Source organism: Lissotriton helveticus, chromosome 9 (genome assembly GCF_964261635.1).
Source record: "Lissotriton helveticus chromosome 9, aLisHel1.1, whole genome shotgun sequence".
NCBI classification, from domain to species: domain Eukaryota; kingdom Metazoa; phylum Chordata; class Amphibia; order Caudata; family Salamandridae; genus Lissotriton; species Lissotriton helveticus.
Genome location: NC_136070.1, coordinates 462,330,430 through 462,350,325, shown reverse-complemented (window position 1 = coordinate 462,350,325; position 19,896 = coordinate 462,330,430). Strand labels below are relative to the sequence as shown.

The window sequence follows — 19,896 nt, the reverse complement described above, 5'->3', positions numbered from 1 at the left end:
TACCAGGAAATTACATGAGGCCATTCTCCTCCCTGATGAAAGGGAGGTGAAGAGAGACACCTTCCTTGGGTGGGATTGCCTCTAGGTTACCTACATAAGGCCTCAAGACATTTCAGATGGAGGAGGGCAGTACAGGGAGTGGGAGGAGAGACTGAAACATGTTCACTCTTTATAGCACCTGTGACAGAACCTGGAGCCCTCACTATGCTTATACCCAAAAGATTCTCCAGTAGAGAAAGAGACAGGGCAACTAAAGTCAATATATGTTTTGCGATTCTCAAATTGCTATTTTTAGGGAATCACAATTAGAGAATCGCAAAAAGCAATGTAGGTAGGATTAGCTAAATATTTTGCGAATCCCACCTATTCTTTATTTGCAAATCGCAAATTGAGATTCGCAAATAAGGAATACCTTCCCATTCATTCCTATGGGCTAGAAGGCCCATAGGAATGAATGGGAAGACATTCTCAATTTGCGATTCTCAATTAGAGAATCGCAAATTGAGAATGCAATTTCAAGGTTGCAAGGCTTTTAATAGGACACCCTTTTGCACCCCTGAAATTAACATGTGTGCACATGTAGCACACATACATGCGCTAAGGGCATGTATGTGGGCCACATGGCACTTTGAAAAATGCAAAAAAGTGAATTTTTCACAGAAATCGCGAATTACCACCAACCTGAAGTTGGTGGTAATTTGCGATTCGTTAAGCATAAATTTGCACCACTTGGGTGCTACCTACATTGCATTTAAGGAATCGCAATTTGGATTCCTTAAATGCATGCGCAAAATCGCAAATTTTGCGATTCCTTATTTTGCGTGTGGGTGTTTGTGTGCTACATAGCACACTGCCCAAATTGCGATCGCAATTGGGCTACCTACATACGGCCCTTAGCTTCTGTGAACTGAAACAGAGCAACCACATAAAAAGGAAAAAGAAAACCTAATTGGTGCATTCTGACTTTTTCCTCACAATACAACCTCCAATACTTCCCTGCTATCTGTGTTACTTTAGTATTCGCTAACAAAATATGACAGATTTGCTTCTCTGTTACTCTTGCTCGGACACAGGCTGCAAACTCTAAACCATTTTCTCCTGTTCGCCTTGCAGTAGCTCAAACAACTCACTGGCTTTCTTAAATCAGTTTTCTTTGCGCTGGGGATGCCATTTGAAGTCCCGCTTCCTCAAGAATATTGCTGGATTAATGAATTGCTAGAGAGTAGACCATTAACACTGCAAGATGATGCCTACCACTTCTATGATTCTTACTCGCAGCATTCCTCAGTGGTATAGTGGTCTAACATGGTAGATGGTCAACCCTAAAACTTGGACTTTGACTAATTGCTCATAGCTGCTTCAAAATTAATGTGCTTAAAATCATATGTTGCCCCTTCTAGTATTATATAAACACTCAATGAACAGTAGTACGAGGAGTCACAATCTTTCTCGTTTGCTCCCTTGGTCACTCTTTATTCTATGTTTGCTCCCTTGGTCACTCTTGTTCTATGATCTTGGGTCATTCTCCTACAAATATTGGTCTTTAAATATACCATGTCCCAAATAACAAAACAGTTTCTCTCTCTCTTATTCTCCTCCTTTCCATCTCACATGCTCCCCTTTCTCCCACTCTCTTTCTTATCTCTACTTCCTATTGTCTGAATTAAGTAGCTGTTACTATGCAGCTATGCAGCGCAGTCAACCAAAGTTGCTGCACTGCATTGCCTGATAGGGAGAGAGAAGGACAGCACCATATCTTGCTCCCTTCCCATGCTCTGGTGCACTATAGGCTGCCATTCATCATATATACTCTTGCAATATAGTGCAATGGTGAGTGTATGATGTGTAGCATAGTTTTAAACTTCAAGGGGACCCTTCCAGTACACACAGTTATGCTTAAAAATAATTCCAAACTTTTCTGAGTTCGTGTGCTGTGCAGTACAGCATACAAGCAAAGTAAGAAACATTTTGAGAAAATACAACTTTTCTCAAATGTCGTGCCTGCTTCACGGTGGCATTTATATTTGGTGCAAAGCCCTGTCTGCAGATGTAGATAGGGTTTTGCTTCAAATTTCTTGGGTGGTTGCATGGGAACACCCACATATCACTCATTGGGCAGCCCGTGATGTAAATACCGCAAAGCTATGCATAGCTTTACTCTGTGTTACTTTAGGTCTACTTTCCACCACTAGACAGGTTTTGAGTAGGAAAACAATCCTATATCAACATTTTGAGGTTTGTGCTTCACCTCTGGTAAATAATGCACTGGCGCAAACTGTTGAAACATCACGCTTAAGCACATTGGTGTAGTAAGAACTATTGCAGCCTCGGCTAGCAAGCATATGCTCAAAAATACATTTACACGTGCCAGCACCTCTAACACATATGCAATAAATAGAGTAAAATATATGGCAAAAACTGTTAATTAATCCAATCCGCAAAACAGTAAGTGGAATATACATTAGCCACTAAACTAGTTGAAGGTTATGTGTTATGCAGCAAAAAATACAGCAACTTGTTTACACCAGCTGTATTTTCAAGATCTAATAGCTTTCACTAGCAAAATAACCGATTGATCGCTGTAAATATCACCGCGAAAAGCCGATCCAAAATATTGGCCGATGACAGATACATTTAATTTTACACATTGGGGACTTCCAGAAGAGAACACAAGCCACCCCATACCGGTTTCATCCATGTTAGGCCTCATGAGTGAGGTATAGCTTTGATCCTGTGGCACAACTTGCACACAGGGTCTCGCCTGGCAGTTTAGGATGTACCCATGAGGAACAGAATTAGTACTGATTTGCACAGTGGGTGAAAAACAAGGGTTGAAATGCTACCCAGAGCGATTGCCAGTTGTTTAGATTATCTGCAAGCATTCCTCCCATCACCTTTGTGTGTTATTTCATTTGACCACATCTCAAGTGATGTTTAGTTTGGTTACATATGTTTTCCCATAAATGCATTTCTCTGTATTTTTGTAGATGTAGAAATTCTGTGTAAAAATGCACTGGAATACAAACTGTAGGAAGAATAACACGTGAATGATCGGCCATCACTTTAAAAATGTTAAAGTTGATGGGGCATGGCCAAGATGGCGGGGCGGTATGATGCGTTCTACCGTCTCTCCGCTCCCGCCGGACTGGAATGGGCGATTGAACAGCGCCTAGAGGGGCCCAGCAGCATAATTCCTCCCAGGAGGGACAGGCGAAGTAAGGTGTCCCCTCCGGATGAACATTCCCGGAGCTCCGGACTCACGCACCACTTCAAGATGGGAGAGTGACTTGCCGCGGTAGAGAGGCTGCGCCCGTGCAGCCCTTGCGACTTGACATGGCGAGCTGGGATCCTGTGAGTGAGCCTGAGTGACGGCCCTGAGGGAATCGAGGCGGAGAGGAGACTCCCTTGGGATGGCCCCCCGCTCACCCCCCCAATACCGGGAGGTGTTGCAGTGGTCCCAGTCCTGTGCAAGTGGTGCACGGCAATAACGGCAGCTGGAGATTGCAGGAAGGAAGCTTGGAGGCCCCAGGCTGATCGGGGCACAGCCACAGGTCTACCTGGAGGGGTCTGGAGAAGCTACTGTCTCCTTTTTTCCACCCGCAGCCCCTGTGGTGACCCACACAGCTCTGGGGCAGAGACCGGCCCGGGCTCCAAGGCGAGGTCTGCAGGGGAGGTCTGCTGCATCGGCAGTTGGCGCAGACTGGCCTCTCATCCTGCTCCTGCTTCGGAGTATTGAAAGCAGCTCGCCCCTTGCTTGTACGGAGTGTGGGACTGGGGAGCCCTTTGGAGCACGCCAGTCGGCTGGAGTGGCAAGCGCCGCGGCCCTAGAGGGCTGCTGCAGAGTGTGTGCCTCGAGCACAGCGGAGACTGCCCGGTTAGGGTGAAGTTTGTGGTTGCCTGTGAGTGCCCCTGCTTGCTAGCTACTGGACGCCCAGCTGCCCCTCCTCCACCAGAGTGAGCCTCAGCACTGTGACCAGGAGGTGACCGAGCAGAGGACGAGGTCCAGTTCCCGGTCCAGATACAGACCAGGCCTCCTGACTGAGGGTGGGGGAGGGCCCCCTCCAGAGTGGCAGAACTGAGTCTGCAAAGAAACACAGTAAGCTTGCCAAGTAGGATCAGCTAGCTGCTGACAATGTGCCAAGATCTAGAGGGGCCCCAGCTTGTGTAAGCTAGAGCATGATTGCACCTTGATGACCACGCCGGAGGGGCTGGCGTTGAAACTTCAGGTCACCCTCCTGAGTCCTGGCGGCGAAGGTCTATCGCCCCCAGTAGGATTGCGCCGGGGCTGCGCCTGATCTTAGACACCTGAGGTCCCATCATACCCTGCATGTTAAGCCACCAGTCTGGAAACTAGGTGGGGTGGTGGAAAGAGCTCATGGCCTAGCACACAGCGATCCTCCCCTTCCGACTCGGATGTATGTGAGCCAGGGTTGTAACGGTTTTGCCCATTGCTGTTAAGGGAATCCTGCGGAGTGTACCTAATGCAGACAGAGGGAGGTGAGGTGGGTCATAGAGGTGATTCCCAATCATGGCAGCAGGCAGATTGAAGAAGGACAGATTGGTCAAGGACATGCTCCTGAGGATGCCCCAGTCTGAGAACCCACCCACCCAAGGGGATCCGACGGTGGCGAAGGGGGGGACACGGAGGAACCAGTTAGTCACTCCTTCTTGGAGTTCCACTTCTCCTCCCTACAAGAGGACCTCTCCACCATGAAGAGGGAACTATCTCTGGACCTGAGAGAGGTGCAGCGAGACATGGACTCCCTGGGAGAGAGGGTCAGTTCTCTGGAGAACCATGAGTCGAACACCGCAGAGGAGCTTGAGAGCCTCCAACAGGAGGTCATCAGCTTGCGAGATCAAAATCTGGACCTTCAGGTGCACACAGAAGACCTGGAAAACAGGTCCCGCCGCAATAATATTTGCATCTGTGGCATTGCATCAGGAGTTGAGGACTCCGATATTGCAGCTATGGTGGTGGACATGTTTCGCACACTTCTCGGCGAGTCGGAGGGGTTCTCTATTCAGTTAGACTGTACACACAGAGTGGGGTCCCGGAGGGCCGCTGGACTCCCCCAGCAGATATTCTAACCTGCATCCTCAACTTTATTTATTTATTTATTTATTTAATTTATTTATTTAAAAAGTTTTATATAGCGCTGGCTAGACCCAGAGGTATCAGAGCGCTTTACATGAGCATCAGATCATAGTTACAGGTTACATCGTTACAAAGGTTACACAGTTCTTAGAGCATGGCAACATAGTTACTTGTAAGGTCGAGATAAACAATAAGCACAAATACGTAAGGGGAAAAGAAGGCAGGGTAAGAGATTCAGGGGAGGGGGTTGGAGTAGGGGAAGTATACAGATAATGAAGGTGGGAAAGAGGAGAGGAGGGTGAGAGACACAGCATGGGTAGAGTAGGGGAAAGGTGACGGGGAGACAAACCGGTAGACGAGTCAAGGCAACGTCCAAAGTCCAGTAAGCTGTGATCCCAGGGAAAGTGGTATCCCTTCCCTATCTCTATTGCGAGAGGTTCCCTTTACGCAGTGGACTCTCTCAGAGGGGTCTCTGAGACTCCAAGGCCTACATACTTGATCCTTCCCCATAAAGGGGAGAGGGAAGGCTTTGGCAAGGGGTGCCATACCATACCTCAAGTGTGAGTGGCTCCCTTGGCGTAGTGGACTCACTCAGCGGGTTCGCTGAGACTCCAGAGTATAAATATTGGATCTTTCCCCAACAAGGGGAGAAGGAGTGCTTAGTCAAAGAGCACAAAGGACAGGGGGTAGGCAGAGTAGCAGGCGAGGGGAGAGATTCACGGGAAAGGGGATAGGAGCTAGGGAAGAGACAATAAGGAGAGACGAAAAGAAGTCTGCCTAAAGACCGACTGGGTAGGTGACGACCAAGGAGGGAATCCACGGCCCATCTCCCCTATAGCTAAACTAAGTCGCTCCATCGGGCATCAGACAAAATAGTTCAGTCTCAAAACATTGAGAGAGGAGGGAGGGAGAGACATAAATAGAGGGAGGATGCGGTAGGAGACGATAGGAGAGACGAGAGGAAGTGCAACAATGTGGCTCAACAATATACTAGAAGAAGATCAACAAGGAAACAGTAAATCAAACAATCAGCAATACAATTAGGGGAGGAGAGAAAAGAGAGAGAAAGCAGTGGGGCGTAGGGGAGGAGGGAAAGTGAGGATAAGGGAAGAGAAAACCGTAGAGACGAAAGGAAGTCTGTCTAAAGACCGACTGGGTAGGTGACGACCAAGGATGGAATCCACGGCCCATCTCCCCTATAGCTAAACCAGGTAGCTCCATCGGGCATCAGACAAAATAGTTCGGTCTCAATACATTGAGAGAGGAGGGAAGGAGAGACATAAATGGAGGGAGGATGCGGGGGAAGACGACAGGAGAGACGAAAGGAAGTGCAACAATGTGGTTCAACAATATACTAGAAAAAGAACAACAAGTAAACATTAAATAAAACAGTCAGCAATACATTAGGGGAGGAGAGAGAGGAGAGAGAAAGTAGTGGGGGGTAGGGGAGGAGAGGAGAGAGAGTGAGGATAAGGAAAGAGACAACCGTAGAGACGAAAGGAAGTCTGTCTAAAGACCGACTGTGTAGGTGACGACCAAAGAGGGAATCCATGGCCCATCTCCCCTATAACTAAACCAGGTAGCTCCATCGGGCATCAGACAAAATAGATCAGTCTCAAGTGGCGAGGGAAGAGGTTCACAGAAAAAACAGGGTGGGGACAAAGGGCAAGGGCATGTTAGGGCAGAGGACAGAAGCTGGAAAGAGTAGGAGCGGAGAGGGGGAGGGTTGGGGGAAGGGGGAGGGGGAAGGTAAGGTCAGGAGAGACGCGGGTGCGTTAGCCCGAAGTCCGGCTGGGTAGGTGATAGTCAAAGGGGGGAGCCCAAAGTCAATCTCCCCCATAGCTGTGATATCTCTTCTTTTCCTCTGTCACACCTTTTCAATAGACTCTCCAATGAGAATACTCTTCATCCAATTATTAAAGTTCCGGAGGTAGAAAATGCGACTTTGGCGGCGTTGTTCCACTCCACACTCATAAAGTACGTTGCAATAATTCCCCAGCAGAGATTCCTGGGCACATATGATTTATTGTCAATGTATAATTGGGATGAGTAGCACTCATGAAGCTTCAAACTCCAGCTCCCAGCGCTGCCCCGGGACGTGTGGGGGGGACCAAGCCCGCTCCGACCCAAGGGGCGTCACATACATCCAGTGCGCTGTTCTGTCGTCCGGTCCTTTCTCCCCCGCAAGAGTCTCATCCACAACGCGCCTCTTCCACGCAGCCCTCCCCCTCCAGCAACCTGGTATGAGGGGCGCACAGGGCAGTCCGGCAGTCTCAACTATCAGCTGAAGGAACGGATCTTGCGTTCAGACAGAGTGACTTCCACCTTCAAACGTAGAGATCGGAAACCCACTTTTTACCAGGATCTGGCCGACCCAACTCTGTTGAAAAAGACAGCGTTTCGACCCATCACCGCACATCTACGATCCATTGGGGTGGCTTTTTCGTGGAGTCACCCATTTTGACTGTTTCTCTCACATAACGGCAAACTTCGCCAGCCTCGCTCAGTTGCGGAGGCCAGCAAGCTTCTGGGCATTGCAGATACTACAGCAGGGGGGACACCACCAAGTAAGCCAACCAGGAACAGGAGAAACGGCCACGGTTGGACACAGATCTGGGTCACTCATAGTTCACTGAAACCAGACTTAGCCACCATCACAAAAGAGCATCAGGCAGTCTTGGAGTCCCTCCCAAGGGGAGCATCGGGGGATGGACATTCAGAGTAATACAAGGTAACACGCTCATTTTGCGAGCCCAAATCTACACATATCATTCATGGACGCCTGGTCTGTCCAGGGGCGCGGATAGACACTGGCCATGAGCACCCTTAACATCTCCCTTTCCCCATCAGGAGCTGGGGTTCAGCTCTCGGATCACTCGTACTCCACGATGTTGGACTTCTGTTCCTTGAGACTTTGTTGTAGGGGTTTCTTTGTTGGGGTTTTTTATTCTTCCTTTGTCAACTTTGTTTTTTCTCCTGGGTCATGGCTCTTTACTGCTCTAGCTGTATCAGTGGCCATCTGCGATGGGAGAGCACTGGATTCATGGGGTCTCTAGCTGGGAGCAGGCAGGGGTCTACCAATTTGCACACCAAGATCCTTTAGGACACTACGGGCGCTATAAAAGAGATTAAAATCCTTTCTCTGAATGTGAAGGGTCTAACTGGCCTGATTTAAAAGGTGGGCTGTCCAGTCCTATCTAGAACACTGCAGCACAAATCTGCCTAATACAAGAAACCCACCTCCTGACGAAAGACACTCACCGACTTAGGCCGCGGGCATTCCCCCAACAGTACTTCTCCTTGCATTCTACCAAAGCAGCAGGCATGGCTATTCTCTTCTTGCACTCTTTTAGGGGCAAAGAGAGGGCAAAGCTCGCAGAAATCAAGGGTGGGTTTTTGGCTCTTGCGATTCCGATTGACAATCATAACTACAACCTTGGCTCTATCTATGTGCCCAATGAGGGTCAGGAGATATTCTTGAGGCAGGCGGTGATGGAGCTTGATGCCTACTGGGCGGTGACCTTAATTTAGAATTCAATAATCTGTTAGATTGCTCTGCGCACCGTCACGGGGTGACTGGGGCCCTTACACTAGTGGGCAGAAATGGCTGCAAGATCTGAGATTAGTAGATATATGGCATCACATGCACCCTAATGATCAAGACTACACCTTCTATTCGCACACGCACAAAACATATGCTAGGATTGATTACTTTATTGTGTCACGCTCCCTACTCTCCCATGCGCTAACCTCAGACATCGAGCCACACTCTCACTCTGATCATGCGTCGCTGACCCTTTTGCTCAAACTCCCCCCATCGGAATGACTATCGTTCACCTGGCGACTGCGTGATACTTTGCTGCAGTGGCCAGAGGTGATAAAACTCCTAGATAATGCCATAAAGGCGCTCCTTACATTAAACGACTCCCCAGTGTTGGTGGCGGCGGATGAGTCCTTTTCAAGAATATACATTAACGCACAGAATCAAACGTGCGCAGCGGCAGGCTCAGAGTTTGGGTACAAGTGCGGGAGGGGAAAGAACTCTCCCGTTAAAAACGTGTTCATATTGTTATACATTCGGATATACGGTCTCTAGCATTGCGCCTTTGTCGGATGGAATCAGTAAGCTTCTAGCATTTTTGGTACTCAGGACTTCAATATCCAGAATGCTCTGCTTCTCCTATTTTTTTTGCTCAGAGGCTCACCAAATTTATAGTAATCTTCACCACTGTTGAGCAGAATATGGGCAAACTTTTGAATGCACGAATCAAGGCGAAGGCCCGCCGTCAGCAGGCCAAAGAGGCAGCAGATGCCGCTAAATAAGCGGATAAAGATGATTGCAAGGAGGAGGTCTCTATACATTCTTCTGAGAGCTCAGATGAGTTGGAGGGGTCCCTCACAGATCTACCTGCCCAAACTAGCCCAGGAGATAATTTGGGGCCGGGGGAGACAGGGAAAATGAAGATTGGTTTGGGGGTGGCTCTGACTGGACAATCCACTCAAGATGGTTTGAAGGAAGCAAAAAAGGTTAAAACGCCAGGTGTGCTTAAAGTTTCAAAGCAATTTCCTTTGTTCGAGAACAAGCCAACTATGATTTCTGCTAGTAGCACGGCTCAGCCTGCCGCTCTCTCGGAACCAAGCCACTCTCCAGGAGCATCGGCTTTCATGGTGTTATCAGGGAACCTGGATCCGGCGCTAAATGTGGCGGCCAATACAATGTCCGCCACCACTTCACCTCAAGGCAAAAAAAGCCCTGTACATGTAGGTAAAAGAGGGGGTGAATTGGCGAATGTCGCAGTGTTACAAGTTGACCTCAGATCTGTGGATTCAGTGGACCCATTCAGCCCTATTCTTGATATGGACACCGAGACTGTGGGCGAATTGCAGATGTCAGTCAAAGATATGCTGAATTTAATTTTAGACGAGGTGAGGGAGATGAAAAGGTTTCAAAAAGCTGAACTGGCTTCAATACATCAGCAATTGGACAAAATTGAAGATTTCGTTTCTACCTTCCCCGCCTGTTTGCAAGAGGCTGAGAGCAGAATTTCTAACCTGGAGGATCAAATGACAGAGGCCAAGAAAGATGTTAAAGTTATGTTTAAGACCACAAGGGCATTGGGTATAAAACTGGACGATCTGGAAAATTACAATAGAAGATCTAATCTCCGAATAGTGGGGGTTCCGGGAAGGAATAGAGGGATCCAATATGGTTTACTGGGTCACTTCTTTTTTACAGCAGAAAGTGATCCCAGAATTTAAGGGGAACTTAACGATCATTAGAGCTCATCGGGTCCGGCCCAGCCGTTCCCCAATTCCACACTCCCTCGCACAATTCTGTTGAATTTTTCAGATGTCCGGATAAAAGAAACAATCCTATCCAAGGCTATTCAACAGAGACAATTCGCAGTAAATGAAACTATTAAATGTCGAATCTTTTCCGATATGTCCGCCGCTGCAGCTTGCTGAAGGAAGGAGTTCGTTAAAATTCTCCATTTGTTTAAAGCCAAGGGAGCCCAAGCCATGATTGCCCAGCAGTCTAAATTAAAAGTTTTGGTTAAGGGCACATTTTATATCTTGTCAGGTGTTGATGAAGCGCAGGAGTTCCTTAGGGAGATTTCTCATGGTTAGAAGGGCTAGATATGGTTAAGCTATTTAAACTCTTTCAATCTGAAATGCTCAAGATGTGTCTTTTGAAGTTTGGGGGGGAGGAGGGGTGAGGGGCAAGGGGTCCGGGGGGCAAGGGGTGTAATAACACGACACCCCAATGTTAGGGGATAGGGCTCTGTGGCTAGCGTGGGGTAGGGAAGCAGGAGTAGGGTCCACGGGTGGTGTGGAGAATGGGGTCGGTGGGGGCACGGGTGGGGGGGTTCAAAAAAGGAATGGAAAAAATTAAGTCCTTGGTGTTATTTCTGGTTAGCTATTTTTTTTTTCTTGGCTGAGGGGCTTTCTGGCCGTTTTTGCAGGAGACAAATGAAAGTGTGGATAGACAGAGAACGTGCAATGTTCATGCCAAAGTTTACATGATTCTGAATGTCTACTAGAATGGGTCTGAAAATAATCTCTTTTAATGTTAATGGCTTAAATAATAAGAAAAAAATGCGAGCTATAGAAATGTGGATCAAGACTGAAAAACCCGCTGTAATAATGTTACAGGAGACACATATTCCGGCTACAAAAATCGAAGAATTCTCAATGTTTAAATCATGGGATTCATATCAAGGCTTTTCCTCGTTTACTGAGTCTCAGCGGGGGGTTGCGCTTTTCCTAAATAAGAACATACATGCCGAAATTATACAAAGAGAAGAGGGTGGCTCGGGACGTTGGTGCTGGGCTACATGTAAAATCCAAAATAGACAAAGACCTTTGTTAGTTTCTATGCCCCAGTAGATGATAATTCCGGAATCTACAAGGACCTGTTTCAATCTTTACTGATGGTGGGAGGGGATATTGTTATTGGAGGTGATTTCAATATTCTTATGAATTCAAAGTTGGATTCCACTACCTATTTAAAAAAGCAGCTTAAACCCAAATCATTGAAGTCCATTTTCAATAACATGGCAACTCTTGATCTCTGCGACCCATGGCATACGCAAAACCCATTGAAAAAAGGAGTATACTTGCTGGTCGGGGAGATTAAAGTCCTCCTCCCTTATTGATTTTTTTCTTGTTTCTAGACAACTTAATTTTTGTCATCAGAGAACTCTGCATAATGGATTCTCTGACCACGCAATGCTAGTCATGGAGTCTGCTCTGGGGGAAAACATGAGAACTCCCAAACGATGGGTGTTTAACCGCTTCAGCGTGGCGCAAATTCCTGCGCTGTGCTGAACGTTCCATTGGGCTTATGGAACCATGACGGAACAGTTCCGTCATGAGCACAGGCCAACCGACGCTCATGACAGAACCGTTCCGTCATGAGCATGGAAGGGGTTAACAAAACATATTTGTTTGATGAAACGTGGGTAGCATCATTAAAATTAGAGATTAAAGATGTTATCGCCCGCAATATTGAAACGGCTCCCCTCAATATCGTCTGGGATTCTTTGAAGGCCTTTATTCGCGGCATAGTTATAGGGAAAGATGCAGCGGAACTGTCCGCCGCTAGGTCCATTAAGAACTCGTTGCAACAAAAAATACAGGTTCTAACTGTCTTAAGGCAGCAGAACCCCTCTGGAAGTATTCAAAATCAATTAAATGAAGCCAAGCGGGAACTTAGCGCAAACTTTTTTGCTCAGAGTGAGGAGATTTTTCGTAGGCAATCGCAAAAAATTTACGAGGAAAGTAGTTTGGCAGGCTAGAGAACAAGCCGCCGCAAATTTGATCCGTTGTTTAAATTGCCCAGTGTTTCATATTGAAACATCAGAGTCGGCTGAGATAGGGAAGATAATGCTCTCCCACTATATTAATATTTACAGTAGGCAACACAATATAGACCATCAAAAGTTAACTGATTTTTTTGAAAAATATGCACTACCTACTCTTTCCCAAACAGAACAACGGATAATGGTGAGTCCATTTGCCATGAAAGAGATAGAGCTGGTGGTGAAATACCTTCCAAAGGGCAAGGCTTGTGGCCCTGATGGGCTACCTGCCGAGTTTTTAAAGGTTTTTTTAGTGCTTTTTCCGATCTCTTTTTGCAATTACTAAATTCTATGTTGGATGGCGGTCCAATTCCAGACTCCTTTCGGGAAGGAACCGTGGTGAGCTTTTTGAAGAAGGGGAAAGAAGCTAAAGATCCGAATTCGTATAGACCTATCACATTACTAAATTCCGATTATAAAATTACAACAAAACTACTATCAACGCGTTTTAACTCTATATCAACAGATCTCATCCATCCTGATCAAAATGGGTTCATTGCAGGTCGACAACTGATAACTAATACACATTATTTGATTGAGGCCTTAGAATATTTGGAGACACTGGGGATTCCTGCATTCATTCTGTTATTAGATGCGGAAAAAGCTTTTGATTTGGTGGTTTGGGCCCCACTTTTTATTATTTTGCAGTCTTTCGGGATCCCAGAAAAAATTATAAATTTAATTCGGAACCTTTATACGGGTGCCAAAGCCAATGTCATTATAAATACAGTCACGGTGGGATCAGTGTTAGTTAAGCGGGGCACGAGGCAAGGATGCCCATTGTCACCGGTTCTTTTTGCATTTTTCATTGAACCATTGGCAGTAGCAATTCGGAATTGTGTAAATATTCTTCCTCCCGTCACTTCTATGGCCAAGATTAAGTTATATGCTGATGATATCATGTTGTTAATCAAATCCGACATGCAATCTCAAGTACAGGCTCTTCTGATTTTTGAACAATTCGATGTTTTGGGGGGTTATCGGATCAATAAAAAGAAAACGGAAATTCTAGTATCTGGGGGTATAGACCCAGAACTTCATCCTGATATAAGTAGCTGTATTAATAATAAACCTAAAAGATATCTAGGGGTCTTTTTCTCCGCTTCAGTTAAAGATCTATACATACTAAATTTTGATCCCCTTCTTCAAAAAGTTCGTACAATGCTCGCACGGTGGAATTCAATGCCATTATCCATTTTTGGCCGGGTCGGGCTCATAAAAATGTCCATCATTCCCTTATTTAATTTTTGGTCCTTCACCATCTCTTGTTTTTTGCCCGGCGCTTTTTTCTCTAAGGTAGAATCTTTGTTCTCAGCTTTCGTTTGGGCAAAAAAAACACTTCGAATCGCAATGGGGACTCTTTATGAGAACTCGGATCAAGGAGGCCTTTCCCTACCAAATCTTAGGGATTACTATAATGCATATATTGCACAGTATCTGTTAAGATTCAAAAACAAACTCACAACCAGAATCTATTTATAAATGTCTTTTTCGATTTAATTTGTCTTGAAATTCAGATACCCTCCCCCCTTCAGGTACTTAAATCGCCCAAATGTGTTCGCTATAAGACACTGACCTGTTTTTTAAAAAAACGCGGTGCCATGCTTAAAAGATATTCTCTTCCCCTCTTTAACTTAACAACTCCTTTGATTAGTGTATTTTCGTTCATAGGGATTAAAATAGGGCCGGAGATAGTTGAAAACTGGGGGCGGGCAGGGTTTATTACATTAATGGATTTTTTAAGGAATGGATCGTGGATAACCCTGACAGAATTGGCACGTCTATTTCATGGGAATTTTCTCTTGATAGATTCTTATAATATCGGTCGGAGGAGGTTAACATCACCAAGGGGGTTCCACAGGGGTCATGCCTGAGCCCGACCCTATTTAACTCCTATGTGGCCCCCTTGGCAGATGTAACCAGAGCTTACGGTTTCCATCCAGTGTCATATGCTGATGATACGCAGCTGCTCTTCCCTTTTAAACATCTTACACCGGAGATAATACTTTCTTTCTCCGAGGGAATGAAGGCAGTTGCAAAGTGGATGTCCTCCAATTTCCTCCAATGCAACGTTGGAAAAACGGAGGTTATGCTTTTTGGTGATGCAAAGGTCCAATGGTCCCCTGACTGGTGGCCGCTCGACATAGGCCCAGTTCCTGAGCCCAAAGCAGTGATAAAGAATCTAGGAGTCAGATTGGAACCAGAGTTGACTATGATACATCATGTCTCCATTACTGTGGGAACATGTTTTCACGTAATAGGTCTCCTTCGGAGGATTTTTCCTTTCCTCCCTGACTCTTACAGGAGAACCCTGGTTCAGGCTCTGATTATCAGCCGTCTGGATTACTGCAATGGCCTCCTGGCAGGAGCTAACGAAGAGGTTCTGAACCGCCTACAGGTGGTGCAGAATACAGCTGCGAGGTTGGTGCTTAATGCACCTCCTAGGTCTCCTTCTAGACCTTTACTGCAGAAACTTCACTGGTTGCCTATACGGCAACGAGTGAAATTTAAAATCGGCTGTATTATCCATAAAGGCCTTAATGATTTGGGACCAGAGTATTTGGCTACAAAATTTGTTCCATATGCTCCTATTCGCTCCCTCAGGTCCAGTGAACAGTTTTTGTTAAACATTCCTAGAATCACAAAAACTAGGCAAGGAGGTAGGGCTCTATCTGTGATAGGTCCTAGTTTTTGGAATTCCCTCCCGCCCTCTCTAAAATTATGTAGGAATCATCTTGAATTTAGGAAATGTCTGAAAACTTTCCTGTTTGGCGTATGTTAAAAACTCATCCGTCGGCTTTATTAGGTCTCTGGTCATAAAATACATCTCATGTGGGACGTTTCTAAGCTTTCTACTCTAAGCACCATAAGCGCGGAGATACTCCTTCGGGAGTTTATTCATAGCGCTATAAAAACCCACAAATAAATAAATAAATAAATATGATTTATAAAATTTTGGGGCAAATGGACTCTACACAGATTAGTCAACCTACCTAATTAACTAATGACCTTTTCGCGGATCCAAGGTTAAGGAAACCCGGGGAATGGAAGCGCTGCTTAGCGGAGAGTAAGGAGGGGGATTTAAGTTTAAAAGCAATTAGAAAATGGCAGGAACAAGAAAATCATGGGTTATCTCTGAATACTTGGAAGACCATTAACAAATTTAATATCAGTGTACTAAGGGGCGCCAATTGGCGCAGAATGCTATTTTTCAGTAAATGGCTACTGTATCGTACACCTGCGGTTATCGCTAAAATGTATACTAATAATTCATCTAATTGTTTTAGATGTTTACAATATGCTCCGGCCAACTGGTCTCATATAATGGTCCATTGTTCCCAAAATTAAGACATTCTGGGATGGAATTTTTGTTTTTCTTCAAACTTATTATAAAATTATGATTCCCTTGAATGTAAAACTAATGTTGTATGGTTTCGATCCGGATCTTAAGCTTTCAGACCAGCTGGCAAAACTTGTGTATATCGCAATGGCAGTGGCTAGATCGCTGCTATTGCAGAATTGGCGTTTAGAGCAGATCCCTTCTGTGCAGGAATGGCTACAGAAAATAAAGAGAGTTAGGAAAAGCGAACAAATTTATGCTCAGAAGATAGGGGGGTTAGGAAAATTTGATTAATTGTATATAAGATATTGTAGATGAAAATTAACGACAATGGATGGTTGTATTCCCCGGCTGACTATGTTATATGATATGACATTTGATAAATTTAGTTGTTGTACTATGATTAATGATGTCACTAAAGGACTTCAATAAAAAAATAAAAAATAAAAAAAAACAACTACCAGAACAAAACTCCCACTCTCACGTACAGGGAGCCAACCTCCCAAAGCTCACTCCAGACCAGGCGGCTAGCCTTGATTGCCCATCCAAATCGAGGAGGTGATTTTGGCTATATCTTGCCTCAAACTTCACAAATCACCGGGCCTGGATGGCTTCTCTAATATCTTCTACAAGACCTTCTGGGCATCACTTGCCGCCATCCTTACTAGATTATATATTGCAATAGGGGATACTGGAGCCCTCCCTCCGACAATGATGGGTGCCTCTAACGTAGTGATCCCAAAACCAGGAAAGGATGTCAGGTACTGTGCCTCTTATAGACCAATATCACTCCTAAATGTCGATTTAGGCTTCTCACAGGCATATTAGCAGATTGCTTAGGTCCAATGAAGCCAGGACTAATAGACCCGGATCAGTCCAGCTTTGTAGCCACCAGGCAATGTAGTGATAACATGAGGAGGATATTCCGCCTTCTGGACAAAGTGCAACGCCAGGACACGGAACGGGTTATGGTATCGATTGACACCGAAAAATCCTTTGATCGGGTGAATTGTGGGTACTTGAAGATTGTCCTGGCGCGGTTCAGAGTGGTAGGCCGTTGTTTAAAATGGGTGCTATGGTGTGTGTTAACGGGCGCTCCTCTGAGCCTTTCCAGATCTCCTGGGGCACTAGGCAACGGTGCCCGCTTTTCCCGCTGCTGTTCACGCTCTACATGGAGCAAGTGGCACAAAGAGTGCAGGAGAACCAACAGATCTGCGGAATGCAGTTTGGGGGGGGACGCACATGCCATAAGCCTATACGCTAATGATGTGTTTGCCATTTTGGAAAAACCTCAGAGATCTATCCCCGCCTTCTTCGCTGAGCTAGAGAGATTTGCGGCAGCGTCTGGCTTCAAAATCCACGTGGCGAAATCCCAAGCTATGGGGTTCTCACTCCATCAGTCCACCAAGGAAGCTCTGGCACACTCAATCCCGCTCCAGTGGGACATGGGATCTATTCCATACCTGGGGATCCAACTTACTAAATCCACCCATAACACAGCAGCTTTGAATTATAAACAGCACCTGTCTCAGGTGCATGTGGAACTGGCCAACTTCTCCTGGTTGCGCAAAGTGGCAGAGGTTAAAATGAACATCTTACCCAAAATCCTGTATATATATATTTCAAACTCTTCCTGTACCACCCCACAGGAATCCTTAAACAATTACAAGAGGAGATTTGCTTGTTTGTCTGGGCTAATAAGAAGACCCGAATGAGCAGGGAGAAAAGTTATAGACCAACTGGAGAGGGGGGATTGGGAGTCCCCAATTTGATCTGCTACCTCCAGGCCGCCCAGTTGCGCATTCTTTTGGAATGGTTGTGCAGCAAGTCAGAGAAACACTGGCTATTTATTGAGCGGGCGCTCGCAGGGCAGGCTCTATGGGGGGGGTCCCCTTTCTACGCAAATCACAGCGTCCAGAAGGCATACATAACTCACCAATCATTAACACGACTTTGCGAGCATGGGACTCCATGGTGATTAAGTATAATTTGACCTCCTTTCTGTCACCCCTCACCACCATAAGTGGCAATGAGGAATTCTCCCCCGGACTGGACTGGAAGGTGTTCCATCACTGGGAGGCGCATGGATGCCTTTCCATTGGGCACATGTTTGACACAGAGGGCCCCCTAACGTTTGCTGATCTCAAATCCACATTCGCTTTGCCTGAGTCTGAGTGATACTGCTACCACCAAGTGAGACACTGGGTGATGCACCTTCAGGTTCATCCCGAGGCCCAGAGAAAGCTAACATCATACGAAAGGTGGCTACACACTAAGACAGCAAATACGCACCTTATCACTAAACTCTATCGTATGCTGCGGCCCCCTGAGCAAGCGGCCTCCACGTCCGGGCAACGAAGATGGAAAACTGAGCTGGGCCGAACACTCTTGCAGGAGGAATGGGGCGATTATCTATTACCGCGTGCGCCATACAGCACGGAATGTCTCTAGTATTGAAATTGCAACCAAAATAGACACTTATTGGTACCTCACCCCGCCCAGAATACACGGATATAATCCTAACTGCCTCTCACACTGCTGGAGACAATGCGGAGAGGAGGGAACTTTAACTCACTTACTATGGGAATGTGCACACCTCTCTAGGTATTGGGAACTAGTCCTATCGGACATTGATAGCCATTTGAATACATAAATCCCGCGCTTCAAGCCTATATTGTATAAGGCTTACCTAACAATATCACCTTCCCTCTTAAATCCCGCAGAGGCAGATGGGTATAGCGCTGGGAGCAGCACTCCAGAACATACTAACCCACTCGGGCACCAATAAGATTCCGACGCACCAAGACTGGTACACTCACACTACAAGGGAAGGGGGACTCGTTTACAGACTACTGGCACCGTTCCTATCTATACTTAGTACAGAGATGAGGGAACTAACCTGCCCTAAATACTTGTGACTATTGTGACTTGATAATCTCACTCCCTACCCTGGCCTATTCATTGCTCCGGACACGGAAGGGGAGTCACCACAAACTACCAGCTGAACCCCTGGGACAGAGGGGCAGAGACGAAGGAGCAAAGGGAGAGAGTGGCGACATGTTATAGATTACAACCAAGGAGAACCCTTTCCCTTTCCTTTTCTTGTTGGTTTTTATTTTGTTTGTGGGTGTGTGGGAGGACAGAGGTTGGGACTTTACAGTGAATTTAATTTGGTACCCAGTTTAATGACCATGCGCTATCCCATTGCTATTTTTACCGTGTTATCTATGACATTGTTTGTTTAAAAATTTCAATAAAAATGATTTAAACCTAAAAATTTAAAAGTTGCTAACAGTACTAAGATTATGATATATAATTACTTTTTCCCCTCTTGTGCTTCTCGTTGTACTTCTTGAAGTCCATCAACAGCCTGATGAAAGTCACAAACTGCAAAACAATAGACAAACAGCAAAAGATTATTTTAATTTGGACACTGAGTGTGGAACGGGGAAACTGTTCATAAGCAGTTGACACAACTGTGAATTTCTCTGCAGGGAATGCAAAAGCATCTGACAAGCATAAAAAATAAGCTTCTATCAACCAGGATCTTTAAGCCTTTAACAAGGGGGGAGTTGCGCCTCTATGTAGATCTTCGCACACTAAATAAAGAGGTAGTCATCAACAAGTTTCCTCTCAATGTCAATAATAGGCTGAACAGTAGGTAACTGGCTAGGGAGCTAGACAAGTCTAGGACCTTGGGGACAATACTTTGCAAGGCTCTGATATGAGCCTTTGAAAGGCACCATCGTGGGACCATCAAAGCACTGCCCACCAGACCATGAATGAACTCATAATCTGGTGGGCCGTGTGGCAGCTGGGCACTGGCGTGGAGGCCAGCTGCCACACCACCAAGCTAGTAATCAGGTGCTACATCTCCTGTGACTGGAAAATTTGAATATGAACTAATGTAATGTAAACAGTGCTCATGTGAAGCACCTCAATATCTTTGGGTCTGGTTTGCGCTATAAAAAAGACTAAAGAAAATTTGCTGCATTGAACTCAAGGTCATTAAGACTGTTCCTCTGTAGGTTAAACATATACACATTAAGATGGAGGATGTGATGAATGGGAGAGCCTGAGAATCATGGATATGCATACAA

The 19,896-nt window shown here is 45.8% G+C and overlaps 1 protein-coding gene across 1 annotated transcript in view; it reads right to left on the bottom strand.

The window, feature by feature from the left end:
- Window positions 1-19,896, bottom strand: part of ADSS1 (adenylosuccinate synthase 1) — a 475,994-nt gene that overhangs the window by 173,691 nt on the left and 282,407 nt on the right. The window contains exon 5 of the mRNA XM_078660279.1: window positions 19,117-19,183. Within this exon, the coding sequence (XP_078516405.1) occupies window positions 19,117-19,183 (67 nt within the window). The remainder of the gene's footprint in view (window positions 1-19,116; window positions 19,184-19,896) is intronic.